Source organism: Bos grunniens, chromosome 16 (genome assembly GCF_055505025.1).
Source record: "Bos grunniens cultivar Pamir isolate PY7600 chromosome 16, Bosgru_T2T1.0, whole genome shotgun sequence".
Taxonomy (NCBI): Eukaryota; Metazoa; Chordata; class Mammalia; order Artiodactyla; family Bovidae; genus Bos; species Bos grunniens.
In genome coordinates this window covers 7,305,488-7,331,633 of record NC_141180.1, presented here as the reverse complement: position 1 = coordinate 7,331,633, position 26,146 = coordinate 7,305,488, and the positions used below count along the sequence as shown (strand labels likewise).

Genomic DNA, 26,146 nt, shown 5'->3' with positions numbered 1-26,146 from the left:
GCCTGTTGCGGAGCCCGACTTTCCCCCTCTGGCCCCCTGGCCTGGCTTGTCACACACCAACGGCTGCCCCACCGTTCCCACCGGGGCTGTGTAGACCCCACCACCACCCCATCCATCCTGACCCTCAGCCCCTGCATGGGCTGCTCAGCAGCGACGGAGCCAACCAGTTTCTGGGGGCCCGGTTGCCACAGAGACGTCTGTTGGCTGTTGGCTTCCCAGGTGTGGGATGGGAGTGGTTGTTGCAGAGCCTTGGGGACCCCTTTTGACACCCCCATCTCTCCACAGCTCTGTGGGGGCTCCAGGGAGATGCCTTGCACCCCGGGAGCCTGCCCTGGGGAGCTCTGTCCCCAAGACAACCGCACGGCCTGTGGCTCCCGCTGCAGAGGCGCCCTCCCCAGGGCAGGTGGGGCCTTGCAGACGGCGGGGCAGGTGGCCGAGCAGCTGCGGGCCTTCAGCACCCAGCTCCAGCAGACCAGGCAGATGGTAGGTGTGGCGGGTGGCGGTGGGCACCCGTAGTCAGGGGAGGCAGAGGGGACAGAGCCCCCGGGCGAGTCAGAGCTCCCGTTTGGCAGCCAGGAGACACAATCCCAGAGGTGTCAGCTGACTTGCCCGCATGGCCCCACAGCCAGTGGGGCATCTCAGGTGACTCTAGTGGAAAAGAACCCGCCTGCTGGTGCAGGAGACATAAGGTACTCAGGTTCAGTCTCCCCTGGAGGAGGGCATGGCAGCCCACTCTAGTACTCTGGCATGGAGAATTCCCATGGACAGAGGAGCCTGGTGGGCTACAGTTTATGGGGTCACGAAAGACTCGGACATGACCTAAGTGACTTAGCAGGCGGCAGGCATCACGGCAAGTGAGAGATGGAGGCCAGTGTTTCTACATCACTTCTTGTGAGGCCAAACAAAGCTAGTTACACGTCTCCCAGGTGGATCCCGGGTAGCCAATGCCTGCAGACCCCCACCCCCTCCATGGGGGCCGCCGAGAGGCTCCCTTGGGGACTTTGACCCCCGCTGACCCACAGCGTGTGTCCGCAGATCAGGGCAGCGGAGGAGGCCGCCTCGCAGGTCCAGTCGGACACTCAGCGCCTGGAGACGCAGGTGAGCGCCAGCCGCTCCCAGATGGAGGAGGACGTCAGACGCACGCGGCTCCTCATCCGGCAGGTGCGGGAGTTCCTCTCAGGTGAGCCGGTCCTCACCCTCCCTTGGGCTAATGTGTCCATGCCTGCTGGCCCGCAGGGCCCTGTTTGCTGTCCCCCGATCCCCCACCCCCTACTTCCCATTCCTCCATCAGCGCCTCCTCACCCTTGACCAGTCCGCGTTTTCACCTGGGTGGCTGCTTCCTCTCCCATCTCCTTCCAGCCTCTTCTCCACCCAACAGCCTGAAGCATCTTTGAAACATGTGCAGGTGGGGTGGCATTCCATGCATACCTAACATCCTTCATTCCACAGCCTCTGTCACCTCCTGGATGTGGCTTGGAGCCCGGCTGTTTGACTCACGAACTGTCCTTGAACAGGCCAGCTCTCTATTTGACTCACAAACTGTCCTTGAACAGGTCAGCTCTCGCTAACCTCAGGGGTGCTCTCTCTCTTTCTCCGTCTGGGATGCTGTCTCCAAGGCGACTGATTCTTGCCCTCCAGGTCTGAGTGTACATATCTCCCTCAAGGGGACTTTCCTGATCACCTTCTCTGGTCAACCCCCTCCCCCAGCCCCCTCTGGAGTCGGCCCTTCACTGCTCTGAGCCTGTGGTTGTTGAATTCTTCTGTCAACGAGGGTGTTGCTTGTCTCCGCACCAGACTCTCAACTCCAAGAGGCCAGGGACGGCTGTGTGTCTTGTTCACTGTGTCCCTGAAAAAGCACCCAGTGTTGGCTGAATGAGTAAAGGAACCCGAGGCACTCCTGAGCTGCCCTGGGGAGTGGCAAAAGATCCCAGCACAGGGCTCAGGAAATTTGTTGAACTTTGAGCAAGTTGCTTTCCTCTTTGCCTCCATGTTCGCTTCTGCCAACCGAGATGAGAGTATTTTACAAGTTTATTCTGGGCATCAAGCAACTGATGGAAAATGTGTTTTGAAAAATGAAAGGTTCCTCAAGAATATGAACCAATATTACTATATTTCTGGTCCCTGACAGGGTATTTGCTTGGCTGGGAGCCAAGGGCCTGGTGTAACAGTATTTCCTCCTGCTATTATTGGGGTGCCTTGGCTCCAAGAGCCCAGAGCTCCCTCCTGAGTGCATGTGGCAGGTTGGAGAGAAGCAGGAAGGATCCGCCTGATGTGCCCCGAGTGGCCCCAGGCCAGGCTGCAGTCAGCACCCCCTGGAGATCCTCAGAATGGGGACGTGCCGCGTGCATGCTGGCCAGTGGGGCCTAACAGTGGACGAAGGGGCAGGCCAGAGTTTGGGGCTCAGCCTCCCAGATAAGGAGGCCTTGCCCCCGAGTGAAGCCGAGTAAGGCTGACCCCCTCCTCCTGCATCGACCCCAGAGGTGAGAGGGGGTCGGGAGCCTCTCCTTGGGGTGCTGCCCCAGCTCCTGTGAATGGGCAGGGAGCTGCCGGGCTGTGGGATGCCTGCTGCCCCCTCAACTCAGATTGAGTCCTGGGACAGGACGCAGGGCAGAGAGGAGAAGAGGGGCCTCAGCCAGGATGGGAAGGAGCCAGGGCAGTTCTTACAGTCTCCAAGGTTCTCGTGTCCAGGCTCCTACTGCAGCGGCATGCGTAGCAGCTGCTGTGGGCACGCAGGGTCACCCAGCGAGGGCGGGAGAGCGTGAGGCCAGCGGAGGAGGGAGGGGACCCCGTCTTTCCCAGGTCTTCAACGGGAGTGGCAAAAATAGTAAATCAGGTGTACGGAGTTCTTACTAAGCGCCAGGCACTGTTCTAAAGTGCCTCACGTGGATTACATTATTTAATCCTGCATGCCTGCCACTTTGTAGATGAGGACGCCAGACACAGGGAGGTTAAGAAGCCTGCCCACGGGCACCCAGCTTGGAGCGGGTGTGGGTAGGGCTCGCCTAACTCCAGGGTCCACACTCTAGATCATTGCACTCTGAGATGGAGGCCCCCCACCTCGCCACACACACACACACACACACACACACACACTTGCTTCCTTGTGTTTGCTCATATTCATCTTCTTGCTTTCTCTCCCCTGCTCTGCCTTGCACCTGCTAATTCCTATCCACCCTCTAAGCATCCTCTAAGTATCTCAGTCTCCAGGAAGCCTCTCTGGACCCGTCAGAGTGGGTTAACCGCCCCTCCAAGGGCACCTAAGTGGTTAGATGCCCCTCCGCAGGTGCCGCCCTCACACCCCGTGCTTGGCCCCATCACCCAGGGTTGCGCTCCCTGGTCCCGCTAGATTCCAAGCTCCACGAGGGCAGGGACCAAGTCCATCTGGTTTGCAGCCTCTGCGCCCCACGTCCTGCTGCTCAGAGCGGTGAAAGTTTGCTGAGCCCACCCTGAGACTCAGAAGCCCACGAAACTGTGTGACTCAGACCAAGCCCTCGGGTGCAGCTGAAGTGAAACGGAATGGAGGAAGGGCAGGCGCTCGGTGGGGGTGTGCTAGCCGTGGGCTGTTGTCTAGGAAGGCGTGTCTAAGCCGCATTTTGAGAGTAGGACTCTGGGTTAGGCGAGCAGTTGATGGTCTCTACTGGGAGGTCCTTGTGAAAGCAGGTGGTTGGGGAAAATCTCACTTGATTAAACTCAGCTGCAGTCATGCCCTGGGCTCCTGCGATGTGCTGCTCTGGTCCCGTAAGAACCCAGCAGCAAAGAGGCACGGTTTCCACCTTCCAGGAATGTCCTTCCACCTGGCACGGGGAGGGGATTTGGTCTGGGACCTGTGTAGCCACCTGGTGAGGAAGCTTTTGATTGCAGAATAAGGCTAGACCTGGGGCCCCCAGAAAAGTCCCAGTCACGGGGCAAACCATCTGGATAGGCAATGCCCTCTTCCTTCCCACAGCGGTACCAGTGGAATCTGTAGAGTGACCATGGGGAAGGAGACGCCACCTCTGTACATCTGATCTTACTCTCTGACCCGGAGGTGGTTTGTGAAATTCCTGATAATTTCTATCAGCTCCTTCCTATCAGCTCCTTCCACAGATTGGGAGACTGAGCTCAGAGAAGCTAGCTAACTTGGCCTAGGTGGCTTGAGTAGAAAAGGGGAAGCCTGGGTCTGGAGCCCCTTAAGCCACTCATTCGCTGTATACAGAGTGCCTCCGAGTGCCAGGCACCGTGCTCGGGGCTGGGCTATAGCCGTGGCTGAATGGCAGTCCCTGTCCTCACGTTGCTTACGTTCTAGTGGGGAGTCAGACGGAAGATCTGACAAACGAGTAAATTGTTCGGCATGTGGGTGGTGATAAACGTTCGGGAGAATGATGAAGCTGAGTATGAGGAGAGGGAACGTTGGCAGAGGGTGCAGATTACCACCCTCAATCAGATGGCCGGGGCCCGCCTCCCTCAGAAGGTGATGTGTGAGCAAAGCCCTGATGATCATCTGCCTTTGCACAAACAAGCACTCTGGCCCGAGGTGGAGGGGGCACGTGGCAGGGGTCTTATTGCCAAGGAAGCAGTTCCAGTTCCTGGCTGGTGTCCCCACTCCGGGGCCGCTTACGTCTGCGCTCCAGGCATTGTTCGGGGCCAGCTGCCTGGCACTGCCTCCTCTCTCCAGCCTGCAACTTCCTGTGGTGCCACATAGTTGCCACAGCTGTGCCAACACCCCTCCTCCCACAGCAAGGCGCCCGGAAATTCTCAGAGCAGGGTGCCTGGGAGGAGAGGGCGGCAGCTCTGTGGGCAGGCTAGTCGGAGATGCCACGGATGCCGCTGGGCCTGGGGGAGGCCTATGACCTTGGGGGAACATGGCTGGGCTCCCCCAGTCCAATGGGCGGCTTGTCTTCCAGATCCCGACACTGACACAGCCACCATCCAGGAGGTCAGCGAGGCTGTGCTGGCCCTGTGGCTGCCCACCGACTCGGCCACAGTCCTGCAGAAGATGAACGAGATCCAGGCCATTGCGGCCAGGCTCCCCAACGTGGACCTGGTGCTGTCCCAGACCAAGCAGGATGTTGCTCGGGCTCGCAGGCTGCAGGCCGAGGCCGAGCAGGCCAGGTATGGCTTGGCGTCCTGAACTCTTCTCCCAGGACTGGGCTGGCGTTTTGCTCCCTGGCTGTGTGGCTGGAAGCAAGAGAGGAACCTCTATAAATCAGGGGGGTCCTGGGAGACAGGAGGGGTGCTGACTGTGGTGGCAGATGGTCAAGTGATACCCAGCGTCCAGGCTCAGGTTCACTCAGTGTGGCCCCGCCTTCCATACTGGACACCGTCCCCAAGGGCCGCCTCAGCTCTTGTGGTTGGGGAAGTTCAGTTCAGTTGCTCAGTTGTGTCCAACTCTTTGGGACCCCATGAACCACAGCACACCAGGCCTCCCTGTCCATCACCAACTCCCGGAACTTACTCAAACTCATGTCCATTGAGTCGGTGATACCATCCAACCATCTCATCCTCTGTCGTCCCCTTCTCCCGCCTTCAGTCTTTCCCAGGATCAGGGTATTTTCAAACAAGTCAGCTCTTCACATCAGGTGGCCAAAGTATTGGAGTTTCAACTTCATCATCAGTCCTTCCAATGAATATTCAGGACTGATTTCCTTTAGGATGGACTGGTTGGATCTCCTTGTAGTCCAAGGGACTCTCAAGAGTCTTTTCCAATACCACAGTTCAAAAGCATCAATTCTTTGGAGCTCAGCTTTCTTTATAGCCCAACTCTCACATCCATACATGATTACTGGAAAAACCATAGCCTTGACTAGACGGACCTTTGTTGGCAAAGTAATGTCTCTGCTTTTTAATATGCTGCTAGGTTGGTCATAACTTTTCTTCCAAGGAGTAAGCATTTTTTAATTTCATGGCTGCAGTCATCATCTGCAGTGATTTTGGAGCCCTAAGAAATAAAGTTAGCCACTGTTTCCACTGTTTCCCCATCTATTTGCCATGAAGTGATGGGACCGGATACCATGATCTTAGTTTTCTGAATGTTGAGCTTTAAATCAACTCTTTCACTCTCCTCTTTCACTTTCATCACGAGGTGTTCATCACTTTCATCACGTGGTTGGGGAAAGCGCACCTTATTAAACTCAGCCATAATCATGGCCTGGGCTCCTGCAGTGTGTTGCGCTGGTCCCCAGAGGAGACAGCAGTAAAGAGGCTTGGTTTCCGCCTTCCAGGAATATCCTTCCATCTGGCATGGGGAGGGGGGCTTGCTAGGGTCCTGGAATGGAAAGCTACTACTGAGTTAGTTCTCAGCCTCTTTCCTTGGCTGGAGAAGGTACTGTCCGGGACTGGAGAGCGCCTTCACTCAGAGCTCTCCCTGAGTGAATTCTCCGCTGTCCCTTGTGCCCGTCCCGCCCCAGGAGCCGGGCCCATGCGGTGGAGGGCCAGGTGGAGGAAGTCCTGGGGGCCCTGCGGCAGGGCACGCTGGCACTGCAGGAGGCCCAGGACACCATGCGGGGCACCCGCCGCTCCATGCGGCTCATCCAGGACAGGGTCGCTGAGGTAAGTGTCCCACGTGGGGGAATGAACATTTAGACCTGGGCGCGAGACAGAGATAATGTCAGGAAGGGACCTGGCTGGGAGCTGAGATGGGGCCCTAAAGAATCAGGGGCTACAAGCCTTGGCCTGGCTTCGAGCTTTTAGTTTTCTGGCCTCGTGGCTGATGCAGAAGCAGGGGTGGCCTGTGAGCTCCGGCAGGAGTAAGGGGGGATGGTCAGCTGAGCCGGTGAAGGCTGGGAGGCTTGTATGCTGGGGGCAGTTAGGGGATTGGATGGGGGTGATAGTGATGCCCTGATTGGAGGCATCAGTTTTTGTGGCCCAAAAACTGGAAAGAAGACCGAAGGTCGCTGCCTATGAGACCCACCCCAAACCCCTGGTCTCTCTTTTTCCACAAAGGTTCAGCAGGTACTGGGACCAGCAGAAAGACTGGTGACCAGCATGACGCAGCAGCTGGGGGGCTTCCGAGCACGGATGGAGGAGCTTGGCCGCCGGGCCAGGCAGCAGCAGGCACAGGCAGCCCAGGCCCGACAGCTGGCAGAGGAAGCCAGCAAGGAGGCGCTGAACGCGCAGGAGGTACGAAGAGGGCAGAGAGAGCCCGAGGAAGCACTGTCAGTGGGAGCAGGAGTGGGCTCTGTACACTTGATAAGACCACGGCTCCAAAGCATTTTGCATGGGCATGGTCGCTTCAGTCCTGTCCAGCTGTTTGTAATCCCATGGACTGTAGCCCGCCAGGCTCCTCTGTCCATGGACATTCTCCAGGCAAGAATATTGGAGTGGGTTGCCATGCCCTCCTCCAGGGGATCTTCCTGGCCCAGGGATCGAACCTGTCTCTTATGTCTCCTGCATTGGCAGGTGGGTTTTTTACCTCTAGCATCACCTGGGAAGCACCTCCCCCACCAAAGCACTTTAAGTACCAGTTACTCTGAAATATACCTGGGGTGGGGGGTAGATGGAGCTTCTGGATTCTTACACCTTTGGCTGCTTTTGGTGGAGCCACTTTGGGGATGTTGCAAACAGCTGGTCCAGTTCCTCTCCTTTCACAGACAAAGTGGATTTTGTCCAGGCACAACGCTTGTCTACAAAGCAGGGCTCTTGACACCCGACCCAGAGCTTATCCTCTGTCTGTGGCTTCCCAGCCCAGACAGGCACTCTTGATTTAGCACAACCTGAGCCCCATCGCTGTCAGAATTAGATCAGAGAGAAGGTCAGAGGGCCGTTCTCAACATCTCCAGGGTACCGGTGGTCCTGGTACAATGGCCAAGCTGCCAGGCATGCTATTAAGTGACAGCCATGTATCCGGCCCTGTGCTGGCAGTGAGCTGGGAAGCGACAGGCGCTGCGGATGGAGGGAAGTACAGAAGTTAAGGTGTGATTTGTGGCCCAGGGGCTTTTATAGAGCAGACCCACCCCATGGGGGATATTAAAAGGCACCTCATCTCCGTGTCCAGATGTGGGTGATATCAACTCCTTTGGCCAAAGGCCTTTAGGACTTTGGACGATGGTGATGATGGTGATGCAGAAATGGTTTTTCCTTTTTTTCAGGGGTTTGAGAGAGTAAAGCAAAAATACGCTGAGTTGAAGGACCGGTTGGATCAGAGCTCCATGCTGGGAGAACAGGGCAGCCGGATTCTGAGTGTCAAGACGGAGGCGGAGGAACTGTTTGGGGAGACCATGGAGATGATGGACAGGATGAGAGGTGAGGGAGTGGTCCAGGGCCTTGGACCGCGGGGCATCCCTGAAGGCTGCTGCCAACCCAGGGTTTCTGAGGCCCACCCTTTGGAGCTAGCAGTACTAGGGGAGTGAGAGCAATTGGGATTTCCTGAGTGCCTAACAGGGACAAGGCCTAGAATGGGGCTGTGAGCAATGTGGTGATGTTCGCAAAACTAGGCCTGCCTTTGAGGAACTTGCAATTCAGAGGGGGGCATTTTTTCCTGTTGGCCATTAGCTTCATGAAACTGCATTTAACAGCACAAGGAGATCTGTGATGAAAGCCTGAATAATAGGCGCTTGAGGGGCTCAGAGGATACATAATGTCAGAGAGAAATGTTCAGTGACGGCAGTGTTCAAAAAAGATCAGATTTGAGGTGGGCCTGGAAGGATGAGGCTGTGAGGAGGAGGAGGGGCATCAGGACAGGGTGGTTAGGGAGGAAATAGAGGATATGGGCAGGACCACCCTCCTGGGGAGGAGAGTTGACGAGGACGAAACTCGTGGTAGCGAAGGAGCAAGGAGACACGTGGCTGGTGCCCACGGCCGACCCGCACGCCAGGAGGAGGGGGATAGACACAGCCCTGGAGGCAGTAGGAAACCAGCCAGCAAGTCGTAATGAATGGAGCTTTCAAAAGCGTTCTGAGGCTCCCCAGAAAGGCGAACAGGGGCTTCCAGGCTCAGTCTCTTAGGATGCGATGATGGGGTCACGGCCCTGGGGTGCCCTGTGAATGCCACGACCAGAGTTTCTTTGAATTTTGGAGAAAGCTTTTGACAAAATTCTGTTTGGCTAGCCAGACGGACGGAATGGACAAAGGTGGGCTGGTGAGTCGACAGTGAGTGGATTCGAGGCTGTGGCCAGCTGCACCTGAAGCAGGAGGTGTGAGGGGCTGACCCAGATGGAGGAGCCCAGCCCCGGGCCAGTGCCTGCCCTGCCCTTGTCCATCAGCGTTCTGTATGAAGACAGAGAATGTGCTAATCAAATCTGGGGATGGCAGGTAGCAGATACACTGGGTGACAGAACTAGCATTCTGAGTCTCAGAAGGATGGGCTGAAGCTTACAGGATACAATTAAGTGAAGAGAAACATTCTCTCTCAACCTGGCATTGTCTGCACTCAGAAGTATAGCTCAGGTAAGGCCGGGCTACTCAGGGGCTAATGTAGCTAAAAACTTTATGACTGGTAAGTGATAAATGCTTACAAATTGTTACTCACCTGAAAAAGATGCAGGAATTTTGATATAAGCCAGAAGTGCCTTGCTCCTGACAGAAGAGCTAATAAATGCAAAGCAGCCAAAATAAGGGGAGTAATGGCTCAAGGGCAATATTAAAAATATGTAGTAACTGGTGTGTCTTACGCCTACTACCAGCCAGGAAAAACTCACTGAAGCAAGCATTTACCTGCTTGCTGGAATTTACCTTTAATTGTAGGGTTATGGGGAAGATCATGCATAGGGAGCCCCTAGGAATGAGAACGGAGGAGGAGAAGAGCAGCTAATAAAATGTCACTACTTATCATGGCCCATAGGTCCATATGGGGGCCTACTGGCTGAATGTCAACCTGGTAATAACCCCTGCTACACTCCACTGATAGTCTCACCTGGGAGATGGGGTTCAGTGGGGGCCAGTACATCTCCAGAAGAGATATTGACGAACCGGTGTACATCGGGGCTCAGGGCGGGGGTGAGCAGAGTTGGGAAGTAGGGAAGGCCTAGAGATTCTATCAGGTGAGGCATGGAGGAAGGAACTAGGGCGATTTCCTCTGGGGAAGATGAGGCTCAGACATGTGAAGGACTGCCGTGTAGGAGGCATAGCAGATCGAGTCTTAACAGCCCAGGAGACAGACCCAGGACCACGGGGTGGAAGCAAGACATGCTCAGATTCTGGCTTAATGAGAAGATTTTGTAATGAGGACTGCCTGAGGATGGAGCCTTGTGAGGCAGTGACCCCCACTGCCACCCTGCTCTGGGAAGTTGAGGCTGAGGCTGAGTACCAGCTCCCATGAATGCCGAGCTGCCTAGGACAACAGGAGGGACAGGCTGGACCAGATCCCTTCGGAGTCCTTCACATCCTCCACACATAACCTGGGAGGTGGGATGCGTAATGGACCAGCAGGGCAGGGCTAGGTGTATCTGGAGTGTCGGGGAGAGAAAACGGGGAGGAATCCAGCCTTGCAGCTCTTCTGCCCTGGTGCCCACCAGGATCCCTGGTGGGATGGCAGCTGACCGGGTCCACCACAGCGAGTGTCTAACCTTGGTGCCAGGGGCCTCCAGCATCGGCCTGGGACTGCTCCGCCTAGAGCCGAGGAGAACCATAGGGGCAGGGGACCCCCGGGTCCAGTCCTGGCCTGGTTTCTCTAAAAGTGGGAGAAGGGGCTGGGGAGAGCTGCCTTGGGGGGCCAGGCTCCCCTCGGGGTGGAGGTGGTTTCTCGGGCAGGTGCAGCTCCAGGTGGGCGGGAGGGGACGGAAAGGTTGGGAGTCTCGGTGCATCTCACTGGCTCCTCTCCCCACTCCGGCTGTTCCTTCGGCCCTCAGACATGGAGTCAGAGCTGCTTCAGGGGAGCCAGGCCATCGTGCTCCGCTCGGCAGACCTGACGGGGCTGGAGCAGCGCGTGGAACAGATTCGGAACCACATCAACGGGCGCGTGCTCTACTACGCCACCTGCAAGTGAGGCGGGGCCTCGCCCGCCGCCCCCTCGTCTGCCCTCTCGGCTCCCGGGGCCCTGGCTGGCTGGCAGTTCTTTCCTGCTCCAGGAGACTCTTACGCAGCCTAAAGCACAGCCGGAACCATCCCCAGGATGCAGCTGAGCCTGGGCCGGTGGGGCAGCTACAGCTGGGGGACGGCGACCGTGGAGGCGGGCCCGTGTCACCATGACCAGCGGCTCTCGAGTGCAGGGCGCTTGGCTGGGCAGGGTCCTTGCCCTTCATTCTCCACTGAGGCTGAAGTCCTGGGCCCACACAGAATTGTAACTCAAAACGTTGCACAAGGGAAAAGTCCAATAAAAATCTTGGGAAAGGAGCCTGGAGGTCCAAAGAGGGGAAATAGTCTGTCTCCCTGTTACATAAACCTTTCTCGCTTGTTTCTGTCTCTGGTCTGGGGTCCCTGGGTGCTCCCCTGTTCAAACCCAAGGCCTGGTGGCATATGAAGCATAGGCTGACACTCTCTGCCCAGTCTAGCTGGCGCACCACCCAGACTGAGGGAGACGGGGCCCATTTGCTCCAGGAACTGACTGAATTCCTTCCTTAAGAGGCCAGAGGAGCTGTTTTCATCTTTGAACAACTATCCAGTTTCTCATTTGTAGATGGAGAAATAGAAACCCAGACATGGGGAGGAAGTTGTTCGAAATCACACAGCTCCAAGAGGCAGAACTAAGACTAGACTTTGTGTCTCTTGGGATTTTAAAAAGAAGCTATAAACGTGTGTGTGTGTGTGCGTGTCGGCAGATATGCAAGCGGCACGAATATTTGTGTGTTAACTGTGGTTCAGGCGCCATGCTGGTGTTCTGTCTACATTAACCGCGTGGTCGTTACGGATCACAGTATTTATGGAGCGTGTGCATTTTATTTCATGATATGGGTGGCAGTGTTGTTCCCATTTGATAGGCGAGGAGACCAAGGCCCCAGAGGCTCACAGATGTGGCAGGCAGGGCTGAGCTGAGCCTCAAACCCATGTTCATCTGTTACAGGCATTAGGATGGATGCTGGGCCGGGCTGTCTGGGTTCCAACGGCGCCTACTTCCAAGGGGCTGTTGGAGAGGAAAATGAGTCGATGTGTATAGCTCACGACAATGGGTGCCTGGCCCACCCCTCAGAGCTCCTGCCCTCGCCAGGTCCTGCCTGACCTCCAGCTCTCCATGCGTCTTCCACTCCGCAAAGCCCAGAAGCCCCTGAGCTGCTTCTGACTTAGAGAAGGACCAAAAGAAGTCTCATAGAGAAAAATATGTCCATTTTATTCAGCACAACACAGAGCAGGAAGCCGGAGGGGGCGGAGGACAAGAAAACAGGGGCGGGACAAGAACAATGAGCCTGATTTTCAGGGAGAGAAAGGAGCAGAAGCAGGATTTGAATGACAGGCTGAAAGGACAACAGTCGACTTCCAATTTTTACTTAATTGAGTGTGTGTGTGTGTGTGTGTGTGTGTGTGTGTGTAGGGCGTCCGGCCAGGACAAAAAGTGCTTACAGTACCTAGTGGTGGGTTTCTGTTTCATCTTGGAGGGTGTGGTACTGCTTTTGGATGGGGGTGGAGGCATAGGCCGATCAGAAGTGGATCGTCTGGGAGTTAGGGAGTTGGGAGGTGAATTCGGAGAGCTCACAGGCAGACTGTGATGCTGCCTGTCGCTCATGCAGACTGACAGGCCCCTCTGTCAAGGAGAGGCAGGAGCAAGTGTGTGCTGAGTGGGGAGGCAGGGTAGCTGCTCCATATGGCTTTGCTCAGAGATGGCAACACAGATGGGCCAGCCCGTTAAGCTTTTCACGACGACACAGACCTGGGCACGAGCTGTCTACGCACCCTGCACAGAGCCACCCCGGCAGGGGCGGGTGTGTCGGGGTGGGGGGCATGGAGCAGGCAGGCCCGGGAGGATGCCACTCCTCCTGCCCGCAGCTTCCCAAAGCTCCACCGAGGCTGGGGCTCGCTCCTGGGCCTTCAGGGAGGCTCTGGCCTGGGCGGCAGCCGGCTGCTGCATCCGATCAGGTCTTGGTCTGCTGCTCTCCCTCCCGCCGCAGGGTAGACTCCAGGTTTGGAAGGGCGAAGAAGAGTTGAGTATCTCTCCTGGAGAGGAAAGGGGTTGAGGGTTGGGGTTGGGGGGTGCTGCTGCCTCTAATACCCTCTGTAGCCCATTGTGGAGACTCCGGGGCAGGGCTCTCCCCCTGAGCTTGAGGCCTTCCTTCCTCTAGTCCCCTCACCTGAAAACTGTAGTGAGACAGACATGGGCCCTGGGGATCACATGATGAGACAGACTCCAGTCTGCCCCACCCGGCAGTGGGAGCTGCCGCCGGCTTTCACTGGCACCATGACTTCTGATTTGAAGTTCCTGGAAAGGAAACGTCGCAGCAGGCTGTGGAGTATTTGGAGAAGGGGGAAGGGCCGCGGTAGCCCTCTGTGCCTGTGGCAGCCACTCAGACCTCCCTTCATGAGGTGCAGAAAGTACAAGCCTTTACAGAGAAGATGGATGAGATAAGCAAGCCCTCTAGTCCTCCCAAAACACAGTGTCCCTGGAATCTAACCCCCACCACTCACAGGTACACACTTTCCTGCAGGCGTTTATAGTCCCTGATGCCTCACTAAACTCTGACAGCAACACTGTAGGGTTTCCCTGGTAACTCAGAAGGCAAAGAATCTGACTGCAATGCAGGAGACCTGGGTTCGATCCTAGGATGGGAAGATTCTCCTGGAGAAGAGAATGGGTACCTAGTCTGGTATTCTGGCCTGGAGAATCCCATGGACAGAGGAGCCCATTGGGCTATAGTCCACAGGGTCGCAAAGAGTCAGACATGACTGAGCAACTTTCACTTTTCCTGTGGGGCAGACTGAGCAGGTGTGATCCAATCAAACCATTTTACAGACGGGCAAACTAGAAATAGAGACACAGATGGACATGTCGGGGGCCACACAGCTGGTGAGGGGTGGGGACTGGGCTGGAGGCATCTCCATTGACGCCCCCGACCCTTTCCAGAGCTTTTCTACACCACGGAGCTGCTTCCAAGTGGGAGAGGCTCCCAGGTCTATTTTTTTTTAGCTGCATTGTCCTGAGTTCTTTCAGCCCCAGGTTGAGCAGGACTAAGCCTGGGGCTGGAAATACGTACTGTTTTTTGTTGGCCTTTTTGAGGAGCGTGGGCTCGGAGCAGTAGGAGGCGTTTGCTTTGGTCCCGACGTTCGTGCAGCTGGAGCAGCAGCCGCAGGGCCCGATGGCCAGGGGCCCCTGCTGCATGGGCACCAAGCTGCTGCTGATGCGGAGGGAGCCATTGACCAGGCAGTTGAGAGACCTGCCCCCGGGGGCCGCGGGCTGGGGGCCGTGCCGGCAGGGCAGCCGGGTCAGCGTGGGGGCCGCCGCGCTCGGGCCCGGGGCGGCGGCTGTCTCGGTGATGGTGATCTCCGGGGAGGTGGGTCTCGAGGCTGCAAGGACGGGCGGCCTGTTCTCCGCCTCAGGCCGGACTCCCGGGCTCTGAAGGTTCATGTGCAGCTTCCGCATGTGGTGGACCACAGCCGCTGCGTTGAAGGCTTGCTGGGGAGACACGAGACCCGTCTCTGACCGTCTCCACCCCCAGAGGGCCTCCAGCCTTCCCTCTGCCCCATGGACGCTTGAAACCAATGTGCACACCTCTCATTTCACAGAAGGGTCCAGGGAGCTCCAGCGTCTGCCGGGAGACCCCAAGGAAAGCCCCCCGCCCCAGCTGCCCCAGCCCAGCCTCCAGGGCCCAGACGGCCTGCCCGCCTCCTGGAGAGGACAACTCACCCTCCACTTGCTCTTGGCGAAGTTCTTCTGGATCTGGAGGCTGACTGATGGGTAGATGTCCCGGTGGAGGGCTGTGTTTCCGTTAATCCTGTGGATGTGGAGGGGACACCTGGCTAGTGGTGGTGAGGGGGACTCCGTCAGGGGTTGGGCAGGGGCTGGGCATGCAGATCCAGGGTAAGCTGCCTGGAGTTCCCCAGGACAAGGGCTGGAACCCCCTGGAAAGGTCATAGGGGGCCTATGGTTTAGAAGGGCTTCCTAGGTGGCTCAGATGGTAAAGAATCTGCCTGCAAGGCAGAAGACCCAGGTTTGATCCCCAGGTCAGGAAGACCCCCTGGAGAAGGAAATGGCTACCCACTCTAGTATTCTTGCCTGGAGAATTCCATGACAGAGGAGCCTGGTGGGCTACAGTCTATGGGGTCTCAGAAAGTTAAACATGACTGAGCAACTAACATTAGTATTACTACACTTTAGAAACTTGCTTTTGAGCTGGGTGGGCAACCTATAGCCTCATTGCCTGCTTTTGTAAGTAAGGTCTTACTGTGACACAAACACACCCATTCATTCAGCTATGGGCTATACTGCTTCCATGCTGCGAGGGGCAGATTGAGTAGTTGCCATGGAGACAATATGGCCAGCGAAGCCTAAAACATTTACTACATTTACTATCTGGCATTTTACAGAAATAAAATTTACTAATACCCCATCCCTTACCCCTGGCCCAGTGTCAGAGGGCATTTGGCTGTTACTATCCTTTGACTCTAAACTTTGCACAGAAGCCACCTCCTCTCGGAAGCCTTCCTCTATGAGGCCACCCCCACAGAGGCTGCCTGTTCCCTGTCCCCTGAGCCTCTTATCCGTCCATCTCTAAGTGTCCTCAGACACTTGCCGTGTAAACAGTATTTCCTAGGTACTAAGGGACCTGGAGAAGTAACAGATGTGGCCCTGCTCACTGGGGGCTTACAGTGCAGATTGGAAGCCTTGTTTCATGCCATGAACTAGAGTAATTCATGGTGAGCTGTGTGATTGTTAAAGAGAGATGGGAAGGTCTGTTTAGACTGCAGGAGCCAGGGCTTCAGAGGAGGACACAGACGGCTCTGGATCCTGAAGGATGCGCATCCAAGGCAGGGCCCTCGAGGTGGTGAACATGTGACCCAAGGTGAAATGTGGAAAGAGCTTGGGATGGAAGAGGGTAGGAGAAAAATAGTCATTAGGCCTTTCTGGAATAGAGAAGGTGTGTTGGGAACCCTGACAAATGAAGTTGGAGGTGACAGGCCAGGCCAGATTAGGGAAAACCACGGCTTGCTGCAGTAGGAACTGGGGAGCTTGTAAATTTTCCAGCAGGTGGGTAGCACACAAAAAAGGAAGTGTTTCAAGACTTTCTTTACCTGCTTTGTGTGTATGTGTGTGTGTGTGTGAAGCCGCTTCAGTCGTGTTCAACTCTTTGAGACTCTATGGACTGTAACCTGCCAGATTCCTCTGTCCATGGAACTCTCCAGGCAAGAAAACTGACGTGGGTTGCCAAGCCCTCCCCCAGGGGGTCTTCCTGACCCAGGGATCGAACTCCTGTCTCTTGCATCTGCTGTACTGACAGGCAGTTTCTTTACCACTAGTACCACCTGGGAAGCCCCTTACCTGCTTTACCAATTGGTTGCTTTGTGATTGTTCTCAAAGCGCCTCGCATGGAATAGGCTTTGATCCCAGAGTAAGATGATGCTCTTAAGCAGAGTAAAGTTGTCTATCTGGCTGCATCTGATTCCCGATTTGATGATCCAGCTGCTACTGTTGGATCAGAATCCACCTCATTAAATGCTGTTTATATCTCTGGCTTGATCTGATCTGTGCCCTTTGGGTGCTATACCAGTAAACAGCTCAGGGCAAGCAGACTCCAGGGAAATGCGTTGTGAAAAAGTCAGCGTGGTGTCTGAGGAGCAACAGCAAGGGTGTAGAGCCCACCCGTGCCTCACTCACCAGGGGTGCCTCAAGGCCTTCTCACAGGTGTACCGCTCATTCGGGTCCTTCTCCAGCAAGTGGCAAATAAAATCCTTGGCTGTGGGGAGCAACCAAAGACACAACAGCTAAGGACCAGATCTCATGACTGATGGAGAGTCACTTCCAGGCTGGTGGGTGGCACAGAAGGCATCTTTAGCTCATCTTCCAAAGAGGCAATTTTAAGAGTCTTGAAAGAGAAAAAGAATCCAAACCACCGAGCAGCAACCCACCTGAAACCACCAGAGTGGCTCCAAGCAGCTGTGTCACCCACACAGCACTGCAGATACATCTCTGGTCACGAGGCACCCCGTGCCTGACGCCACGCGGGTGCCCGCCTGCACCAGTCAGGGGCCAGCACCACACATGGGCACATGCGTGAATGCTGGCTTAGCTCTGATCCCCACTTAAATGGACCCAAGGACAAATACTGATGGCCGTCGCTCACACAGACCTTGCAGGCTCTCGGCTGGACAGGCGAAAGGCAAAACTCGGCCTTGGTTTTGTCCTTCCTGCCTGGAATGCGCCCCTGGGCTTGCTCTGTCCTCCTGGCCCCTCGTCTGAAGTACCTCCCTGCTTTTCTAGGCATCCCACGGTTCTGCCTCCAGGAAAACAAAAGCAGGAACCTTAGATGCGAATCATTTATTTGGCCTTTGAACCAGATGAAGATTTCTCCACTTTCCTTGGCAGCCTGTTCTGTCAGATTCCCCTGGGACCGTTAAGAGCCAGGACTGTCATCTGTTATTAAGCTCTCTTCTCTTGGCAGCCTCTGCCTTGAACCTGTTATTTTGTCTTTCCCTCAGACTGGTCTTACCTGACTCAGAAATGTCATCCCAGAACGGAGATTCAAACTCATAGTAGCCTTCCTTGATCTTCTCAAACAGCTTAGACTCAGTTTCTTCGTAGAAGGGGGGATACCCACACAGCCTGCGGTGGAACAGCAAGGTATATGCTGCTGAAGGACCCCGTCCTGGGCCAGCCGCTCCCCTCTGCCCAGCCTCCACTATATACACGGGCAGGCAACAAGGGTCCCCAGTCAGCAGCGTGACCAGTACATGGGTCTGCCCCTGATTCATGAATGATGCATGCATGTGCTAAGTTGCTTCAGTCATGTCCAACGGATGCAGGAATGATGCAGGTTCCATCAGATGTTTATGCAGGAACCAAAGTTTGGAACAGGTGGCCCTTTATATCCTACATTATATCCCCCAAACCCTCACTTTCTCCCTTCCCCTGACTCTGCATGGGTGCAAAGTCACTTCAGTTGTGTTGGACTCTTTGGAACCCTATGAACTGGAACCCACCAGGCTCCTCTGTCCATGGGATTCTCCACCCAGGAATACTGGAGTGGATTGCCATGTCCTCCTCCAAGGAACCTTCCTGACCCAGGGATTGAGCCTGTATCTCCTGCGGCTCCTACATCGCAGGGGTATTCTTTACCACTGAGTCCCTGGGGAAGCCCCCATGATTCTTGAAAAGTGAAAGTGTTAATTGCTCAGTCATGTCCAACTCTTTTCGATCCCATGGACTGTTGTCCAGCAGGCTCCTCTGTCCATGGGATTCTCCAGGCAATAATACTGGAGTGGGTTGCCATTCCCTTCTCCAGGGGACCTTCCCAACCCAGGGATAGATCCTAAGTCTCCTGCGTTGCAGGCAGATTCTTTACTATCTGAGCCACCAGGGAACTTTGACTCTTTAGATGATGTATCAACTATCTTCAAGAAGGATGGTAGAAATGTCTACTTGAATGTAACTTTCCAAGGGATTCTTTTTAGGCTGTTTTGTTCTTCATTCTTTAGAACCTAAACCACTGATTGGCACAGAGGAGACAGCCAATGACAATTTGTTGAGTATATCATTGAAGAGAAGACTTATTCAACATACTTTGAGGAAATAGAGAAATGCATCCATACTGAGGAGGAAATGATTAATTTCAGGTTATTTTCCAAGAGCAAAGTTTGCTATCAGTGAGAAGGGATGTGGGGCAGGGGGTGGTGAGCAGATTTGGAAAGGAGAGCCTGAGAACAAGAAGTCCAGTCTCCATTCGAATTGCGAGGGGAAGCTGGGGATTGCTCTCGAGTCACTGCAGGGCAAATAGACCTCATTTAGGCTTGTGGAGGAGGAACCATGACGAAGTTCATCCAGGCCATCATTTTGCCTTGGGCTGACGTTATCAGGAGAGAAATCTGAGACGCGAATATTGTGCCCCCTTGGCTTCTAAGTTTAGGATGTCTCCTCCTTCTTTAACTGTTCATTCTATAGAGTGGGACTCAGTACATTTATATACAGTAAATGGGGGTGGGAGACAGAAAGCGGGAGTGCCGTGTGGCTGCACAGTGGGTTCACACTGAACTCTGTTTTTATAACCAAGTGGCGATCAGGACAAGATCCTCTGGAGCTGTGTGCATTAGTAAGTGTGTGTGTGTGTGTGTGTGTGTGAATGCACGTGGACGTGCACATGCTTTGGAGGTGGATGCTGCTTGAGGTGCTGAGATGGGGAGGAGAGAAGAAAGGGTGAGCAGGCGCTGAGACTCCTCAGGAGCTGGGCCAACGCCAGCTTCTACTCACAATATGTAAGTGATGACGCCGATGGACCAGCAATCCACAGCCTTGCTGTAGGGTTTCTGGGCCAGCACTTCTGGAGCTGCAGTAAACCATAGGAAGAGTCAGGCTGAGCAGGAGCAAGAGCAGAGGGTGAGGAATGCACGTCAAAGGTCAGCAAGAGGCGTAGAGAAGAGGGTTAGGGTAGCACCTGGGATGAGTTGATGTTTAAGGCTAGACATTCTCCTACAACACAGACAGTGTCTCTCCCAGCAGGCTAAATCTTTCTCCAATACACGAGGAGGTCCCATGACAGGCCCCATGACTCTTCCATCAGACTGGGGATCTCCAGGGCTAGGTTTCCTCCTTTAGACTTAGTACTCTGGAGGCAGGGTCTGTAGCTTTCCACTCAGATGGGAGACCCCCAGGGCAGGGATCCTTAGGGAAATCTGCAAGGTAAGGACTTTTTCCTCTCACGAGATGGGGATCTCCCTGAAAACAGAGGTTCCATTGATTGAGGAACTTCCAGACGGCAGGTAGGAACTGTCCCATCAGTCTCTGTTACCTCCTAAGGGCAGGCCTTCATCTTCCCCATCAGCCCAAGAGCTCCATGAGGGAATGGGCCATGTCTTCCTTTGACTGGCAGCTCTGCGGCAGTAGTGAGCTGCCTTCGGTATTTATCCCAGATACCAGTGATTTGTATCCAGTGGACTCAAAACCTGTTGGTAAGTAACCACCTCTCTTTCAGGGAGAGAGAAGATTCCCTCTGTTGAGTCAGGGTTGTACTTCCTACTTCCAGCCCCAACTACTCTTGATGAGTGGCCAAGAGAGAAGGGGCAGACGTGGATGCTCTAAGCTTTGGCTTTCTCCTTCCAAGAGCCCAGGAATGCTTTCTCCTGGTACCCTGCCTGTTGGCACCTTTTGGGGGGCCCTGGAAGCCTACAGAGCTATGAGGCAGGGGGCCCCACTTCTGCCAGTTTCCTAGGCTATGTCCTTGGGTATATATTTGGGTGCCCATATTTAAGTTCCTCAGATTCAAACTCAACACTGCACCTCCAGGATACCAGCAGTTGGGGGGGCTGAGGTCTCCTCCAGACTGGGAGAAAGGAGAGAGGGGGGCTACTGGCCAACCCCTCTGCAATCTACAGATCTCTGGGTTTGTGGTCTTGTTTCTGTCCCTGGTCTAGGTGGAAAAACAAAAGCAGGAAGCCTTGCTGCAAAAATGAGAGCCAAAGTATAGACAGGGCAGTGGGAAGGCTCAGGGTAGGATGTCTTTAAAAGATGTAGGGTTTGGGAGCAGGCAGAGGCGTTTTAGATAGATTGAAAGTGAAAGTGAAAGCTGCTCAGTCATGTCTGACTCTTTGTGACCCCATGGACTATACACTCCATGGAATTCTCCAGGCCAGAGTACTGGAGTGGGTAGCTGTTCCTTTCTTTAGGGGATCTTCCCAACCCAGGGATCAAACCTAGGTCTCCCGCATTGCAGGTGGATTCTTTACCAGCTGAGCCACCAGGGAAGCCTAAGAATACTGGAGTGGGTAGCCCATCCCTTCTCCAGCGGATCTTCCTAACCCAGGAATTGAACAGGGGTCTACAGCATGGCAGGCAGATTCTTTACCAACTGGGCTACTCAAACCTTATACCAGATAGATTGGGTGGCCCTAAACCTCACACGTGACTGCTGTACTGGGATCCCACTGTCTCCTCACAGCAGTCTTTTTCTGTGAGTAATATCCATGTGGAGGGATGTAGCCAACTGGTCAACCTCCCTTCTGTCCCCAGACTCACCCACGTAGCCTGGGGTCCCACAGGCAGTGGACATGACACCATTCTGCTCCATCTTGGAGAGCCCGAAGTCTGTGATCATGATCTTAGAATTCTCCTCGGGGGTGAGGTACAGGAGGTTTTCAGGCTGTGAGGGAAGAGAAATATCATGTAATGTAGGATACAATCACCTGAAACACACATTTATTTCCTTTCCCCCATATCTAATTTCTTAGGAAGCTGTATCCTGGGCTCCTGACTTTAAGGCCAGACTTATTTCCCTCTGTTTTTCCTATCTTCTTCCTACTTGACCTTCATTCACCATAACTCAGCACCATGTATTTTGCTTTTGGCCCTGACTTTACTTAGCTTTATAGCTATTGATGTACTAACCCTTCCTTCTTCTCATCCCCAACTACTCCAAAATTGTTTTGTTTTTTGAGGAAACCAACCCTTATTTTGTCTGATCTTTCTAAACTCTGGTACATGTCTGGTGTGATGTTGACTCTCAGTAAGTATTTATTAAATACTGTATTCAAGGCTGTGTTCAAGGAACAGCATGGATTTTCTCGGTAACCTCGTAGGGGGAGGATAGTGAAAATCAGAAAAAGGCTGAGGTACAAATTAACAATGATTGTTCAGTCACCCAAGATTTGTTTTAGAATCCGAGAGTGAAAGGGACCTTAGGGATCATCTGGTTCAACTCTCTCATTTTACAGAGCTTAGACTGCCCACGATCCATGCAGTTTCCCAAAGAATCATTCCATGTTTCCCGGAGGGCCCCATCTCAGCACCTTTAAGTCTCTGTGGACGATGCCGTTCTCATGGAGGTATTTCACAGCTGACAACACCTGCTGGATCACCAAGCTGGCATCCTTCTCTGTGTAGACGCCCCGTTCCAGAATCCGGTCAAACAGCTCCCCACCAGAAACACTGTGGACACAGGGGCAAGTGCAGGAATCCAGCCCTTATTTAAAATCAAAGGGATGTGAATGCCTTTGTTCTCGAGCTCTGGGGACGTAGAGCCCTTTGATGGAGAAGGCAGGTTTCCACCCACCACTGTTCAAGGGGGGCCGGGGGAATTACTCCAATCTCAGGATACATCCTTTTGAGTACCTGGAGTGCTATCACTAGGGAGTCATTTCTTTTAGCCAATCACTGACCTCTCTCTGGAAACTCTCTTTTAAAATGGAAAATACCACTGTTTAGGGTTTCACAAGAAGTCAGTTTTCAACTAATACAACATTGTAAATCAACTATATTCCAATCGTTGCTTCCTGTGGACATATTTCACAGCTGCCTTCTTTCCTGGCCTGGGACACAGGGAGCCATGACAAAAGGGAGAAGTGAAGCTGAAATCAGACAAAGTAGGAAAGAGAAGGAAGTCCAGATGAGGCTAACTGGGCTTCTGCCGGGATTTCTTTCCTCATTTTGGAAAACTGAGTTCCCTGAAGCTGAACTTATGAGGTGGAGTCATAGCAGTGTTTTTAGGCTCGTGTGGTACAGTATCTGAGAGTTCACAGGCGCTTGAAGATCAGGTCCAACCTCACGTCTTGCTGTTCTCTAGACTACTTGCACCAAGTTTTCTGTCAGTGCTGGAACGCATCAGTGGCACAGAATTCCCTCCCTAAGACAGGTTGTTATATTTTTTGTCATCTTCTTAATATTTCTATGCATTATGATGGAACTTGACTCCCTGCAGTTTCTACAAGTGACATTGCTTGTGGATATCCACACACATAGGCACCATGCAGCAATAAGGGAGCAGAAATTTCTTTAATCAAAATGCACACCGTCCTGTTCCTTTTGTTTCTTCCTGAAGCTCTGGGCTCTGTTGTGGGAGCTGGAGGCTCATGAGAAAGATATTCTTTGTCCCTGACTGTGGATTCCTGACTCACAGCAGCCTGGGTCCTAGAGCTGGTGCTCTAGAAGCCTTGGCAGGACTTTGTGCATCTGTGCGTGCTTGACCATGTCTGACTCTTTACCCTGTAGCCTGCTAGGCTCCTCTGTCCACGGGATTTTTCCAGCAAGAATACTGGAGTGGGTTGTCATTTCCTCCTCCAGGGAATCATCTGGACCCAGGGGTTGAACCTGTGTCTCCTGCATCGGCAGACAGACGCTTTAGCACTTGAGCAACCTGGGAAGCCCTTGGCAGTACTTTGGTGACATCTAAACCTGCCCACCCTCCCACCTGGGTGACTTGTGCTAATTCTGTTGACTTGGTCTCATTAAGATGCCATGTGATCCCTGCTCACTTGTTCATGCTGCTCTGGGTCCCTCTAAGCTCATTCCCTTGGCTGCTTGCTACCACTATTCACTGGGCCTCACGTGAGTCCAAGAGTTAACAGCCTGAGTAGACTCAATAAAATTCCTGGGGAATCAGCCTATCAGTCAAAAAGACTGCATCCACCTTTGCTGAGATTGCAGGGTTAGCGTATATGTATGTGTGAGTGTGTGAGTGTGTGTGTGAGTGTGTACCTTATACACAGAAGCATCTCTGAGCCTAAGGATGAGCCCTCAGGGGCACTGACTAGCCCTATATCAGTCACTCTCAGGCATAGCTCTTATCTGGATGTTACCATCACATGGACACCTTTGTAATGTGGCACCATTTCTATCCAATACACGGACACAGGCACAGTCTCAGCTTATTTTTAACACTGGGTGGCTCTCTTTTGAGAAAGTCACTCTTTCTATTGAATTGCTATCTATCTACTTATGGCTTCTACTTCCATGGTAATTTTACCCTGGAGTGATGCTAAGATATTTAATACCCAGTTTAGAGAACACGGGGGGCTTTCCTAGTGGCTCAGATGGTAAAGAATTAGTCTGCAATGCAGGAGACTTGGGCTTGATCCCTGCATTGGGAAGATTCCCCTGGAGAAGGGAAAGGTTACCCACTCCAGTATCCTTGCCTGGGGAATCCCATGGACAGAGGAGCCTGGCGGGCCACAGTCCACGGGGTTGCAAAGAGTCGGATACAACTGAGCGACTAACACTTTCACTTCATTTTCTTTATGGACCATGGACTTATGGGTCAAAATGGACTCAAGCCACAGTGCCAGAGGAAGGTCCTGGAGGCCTCCTGCTATGCTAGGCACTACCCTTTCAATTGTAGGGTTGTGAGGCGGTCCAGAAAGTCTGAGAGGCATGGGGAAGCAGGGAAGGATGGACAAGTTAGGGCTACAGCCATTTTAACAAGTGGTAAGGCTACACTGGTTCATACCAACTCAATTATCAGCCCTAGTTTTAACTCTCGGTCCACTCAGAACACGTCCACAACCAGAAAGAACTCTTGGCATGTCAAAGCCTCTTGAACTAATTCTTGATTTGTCTTTTAATCACAATCCTTCCCTTACCACTGACAAACCTCTTCTAGGCTTCCAAGGCCCCACCAGACTCTGTGTCGGGGAAGAGGGTCGCCATGCACTTACAGCTGCATGACCAGGTAGTAGTGAGTGGTGCTCTCATAGATGTCCTCCAAGGTCACAATGTTCTCGTGCTTGATCCTGAGGAAGAGAGAGGGTCACCGTGAGTGACCTATGGTTCACGTGGTCCAGACAGAGAAAGCAGATCTAGCCTAGATGGACTTTGATTTCTTTCAGAGACTTCTGATGACAATGTTTAGGAAGACAGGATCCTTGTGACGCCTTCCTGATAAGTAGGCAGTCACAAAGAAATTCCAAAGAAAAGATTCCCAGCATGGTATTCAATTCGCATTTATGAGTGGGTAACTGATCCTCCTGACTTCAAGGAACAAACACCTCACTGTTACTCCAGGAATCTCTTTAAACTTTACCTAGAGAGAAAGCTCAAAGAGCTGAGGGAAGCTGAGGGATCTGTGATCATTAGTTTATTTTGAAAAATGGGGCTCCAGGTCTCCTTCGGAAACATCCCATCAAGTGTGATCCCTCAACAGCTGGGATGTAGGTTAGCTAAGCCTCCTCATGGATAACCTAGAAGGAAGCATTGAAGATGATTGTTCCAGGATATTGTGAGTAAGACAGATGCTCATTTTGAGGGTCAGTTCCATGGGAAGCCTTAGATCAGTGATTCTCAAGCGGGGGCTCTTTTGTCCCTCAGGGGATGTTTGACAATATCTACTGACGTTTTTGTTTGTCACAATTGGGGATGGGGGATGTGTTCCTGGCATTCAGTAGGTAGAGACAGTAATGTTGCTAAGCACCCTGCAATGCTTAGGAGAGCCCTCAACACAACAAAGAATTAATTGGTCTAAAATGTCAGTAGCACCTAGGCCAAGAAACCCTGCCCTGGACTACCTTTGTCTGGGATTACTCAGAGGCTGAGTCAAGCAGAATAATCATATTAACTGAGGGGTTGGTTTGCAAGCAGCAATTCTGTGCATGCCCATCCAGGAGGAAAGTCTCTACCCAGGGGAAGAGGTAGTTTTACCCAGGGCTGTGCAGTACAAGGTTTAACTTCAACTTGGAGACAGCTGGACCTGACTTCAGGTCCATTTGCTACTTGGCTAATCTTGGCTGGTTTACTCAAACCTTTCAAACCTTGCTTTCCTTGTCTATACAGTATATCCCTCGCATAGAATTATATCAGGATGAAAAGTGATAAGACATGTAAAATGCTTAGTACAGCACTTGGGGAATAGTAAGCACATAATCAGGAATAGCTAGCATCTTGAAGATGTTAAAAAAAAATACAGACTCCATGCAGTGACTGTGATGTATTCATCTACATTTATAAGCTGATGATGCTAACAGTAATCTATTGATGATTTACTCACTGAACAAACACTTATTGAATATCTATGCTGTTAGGGACTGGGATACAATGTAATGATAAGAAGGACCAGTGAGCCTATAGTCTCTCTCTACCCTAATCTCTCTGGAGCCCAGACCAACACTTCTACCAGACACTTCTATGTAGAGATAGCTGGATATATTTATTCAATATGTATAGAGGTAGGTGGATATTTATATTCAATATATTGCAACCCATTGCTATTTCGTCTCAGCCTACACATCCTTTCCATTTGCTGTCCTAAGCAATGAATGATATGCCTGTCCACAGAACAGCTCCATCTCAAGGTCTTTTTAATGCTTTTTTTCTTTTATACTCCTTCCAGCCAACCCCAACCACCTCGCTCTCTGAAGTATCTCTGGGATTCAGTCTTCCTGCTGCCATGTGATCTTGCCAC

The 26,146-nt window shown here is 53.1% G+C and overlaps 2 protein-coding genes across 10 annotated transcripts in view; one reads left to right on the top strand and one right to left on the bottom strand.

The window, feature by feature from the left end:
- LAMB3 (laminin subunit beta 3) overlaps positions 1–11,246 on the top strand; it is a 190,872-nt gene extending 179,626 nt beyond the window's left edge. For all 4 annotated transcript variants that reach the window (XM_086342261.1, XM_086342260.1, XM_086342259.1 and 1 more), the window contains 7 exons: positions 286–483; positions 1,036–1,180; positions 4,884–5,091; positions 6,387–6,528; positions 6,922–7,098; positions 8,067–8,220; positions 10,763–11,246. In XM_086342261.1, coding sequence (XP_086198387.1) covers positions 286–483; positions 1,036–1,180; positions 4,884–5,091; positions 6,387–6,528; positions 6,922–7,098; positions 8,067–8,220; positions 10,763–10,899 — 1,161 coding nt within the window. In that variant the 3' untranslated portion in view covers positions 10,900–11,246. The remainder of the gene's footprint in view (positions 1–285; positions 484–1,035; positions 1,181–4,883; positions 5,092–6,386; positions 6,529–6,921; positions 7,099–8,066; positions 8,221–10,762) is intronic.
- Positions 11,247–12,156: 910 nt separating this feature from the next.
- CAMK1G (calcium/calmodulin dependent protein kinase IG) overlaps positions 12,157–26,146 on the bottom strand; it is a 30,953-nt gene continuing 16,963 nt past the window's right edge. For 5 of the 6 annotated variants that reach the window (XM_086342279.1, XM_086342278.1, XM_086342281.1 and 2 more), the window contains 10 exons: positions 24,408–24,482; positions 21,768–21,906; positions 20,998–21,121; positions 19,237–19,312; positions 17,483–17,595; positions 16,651–16,729; positions 14,683–14,770; positions 14,033–14,451; positions 13,133–13,260; positions 12,157–12,998 (listed from right to left, as the gene is read on the bottom strand). In XM_086342279.1, the coding sequence (XP_086198405.1) occupies positions 13,170–13,260; positions 14,033–14,451; positions 14,683–14,770; positions 16,651–16,729; positions 17,483–17,595; positions 19,237–19,312; positions 20,998–21,121; positions 21,768–21,906; positions 24,408–24,482 (1,204 nt within the window). In that variant the 3' untranslated portion in view covers positions 12,157–12,998; positions 13,133–13,169. The remainder of the gene's footprint in view (positions 12,999–13,132; positions 13,261–14,032; positions 14,452–14,682; positions 14,771–16,650; positions 16,730–17,482; positions 17,596–19,236; positions 19,313–20,997; positions 21,122–21,767; positions 21,907–24,407; positions 24,483–26,146) is intronic. The other variant, XR_015142635.1, reaches the window with a different exon arrangement.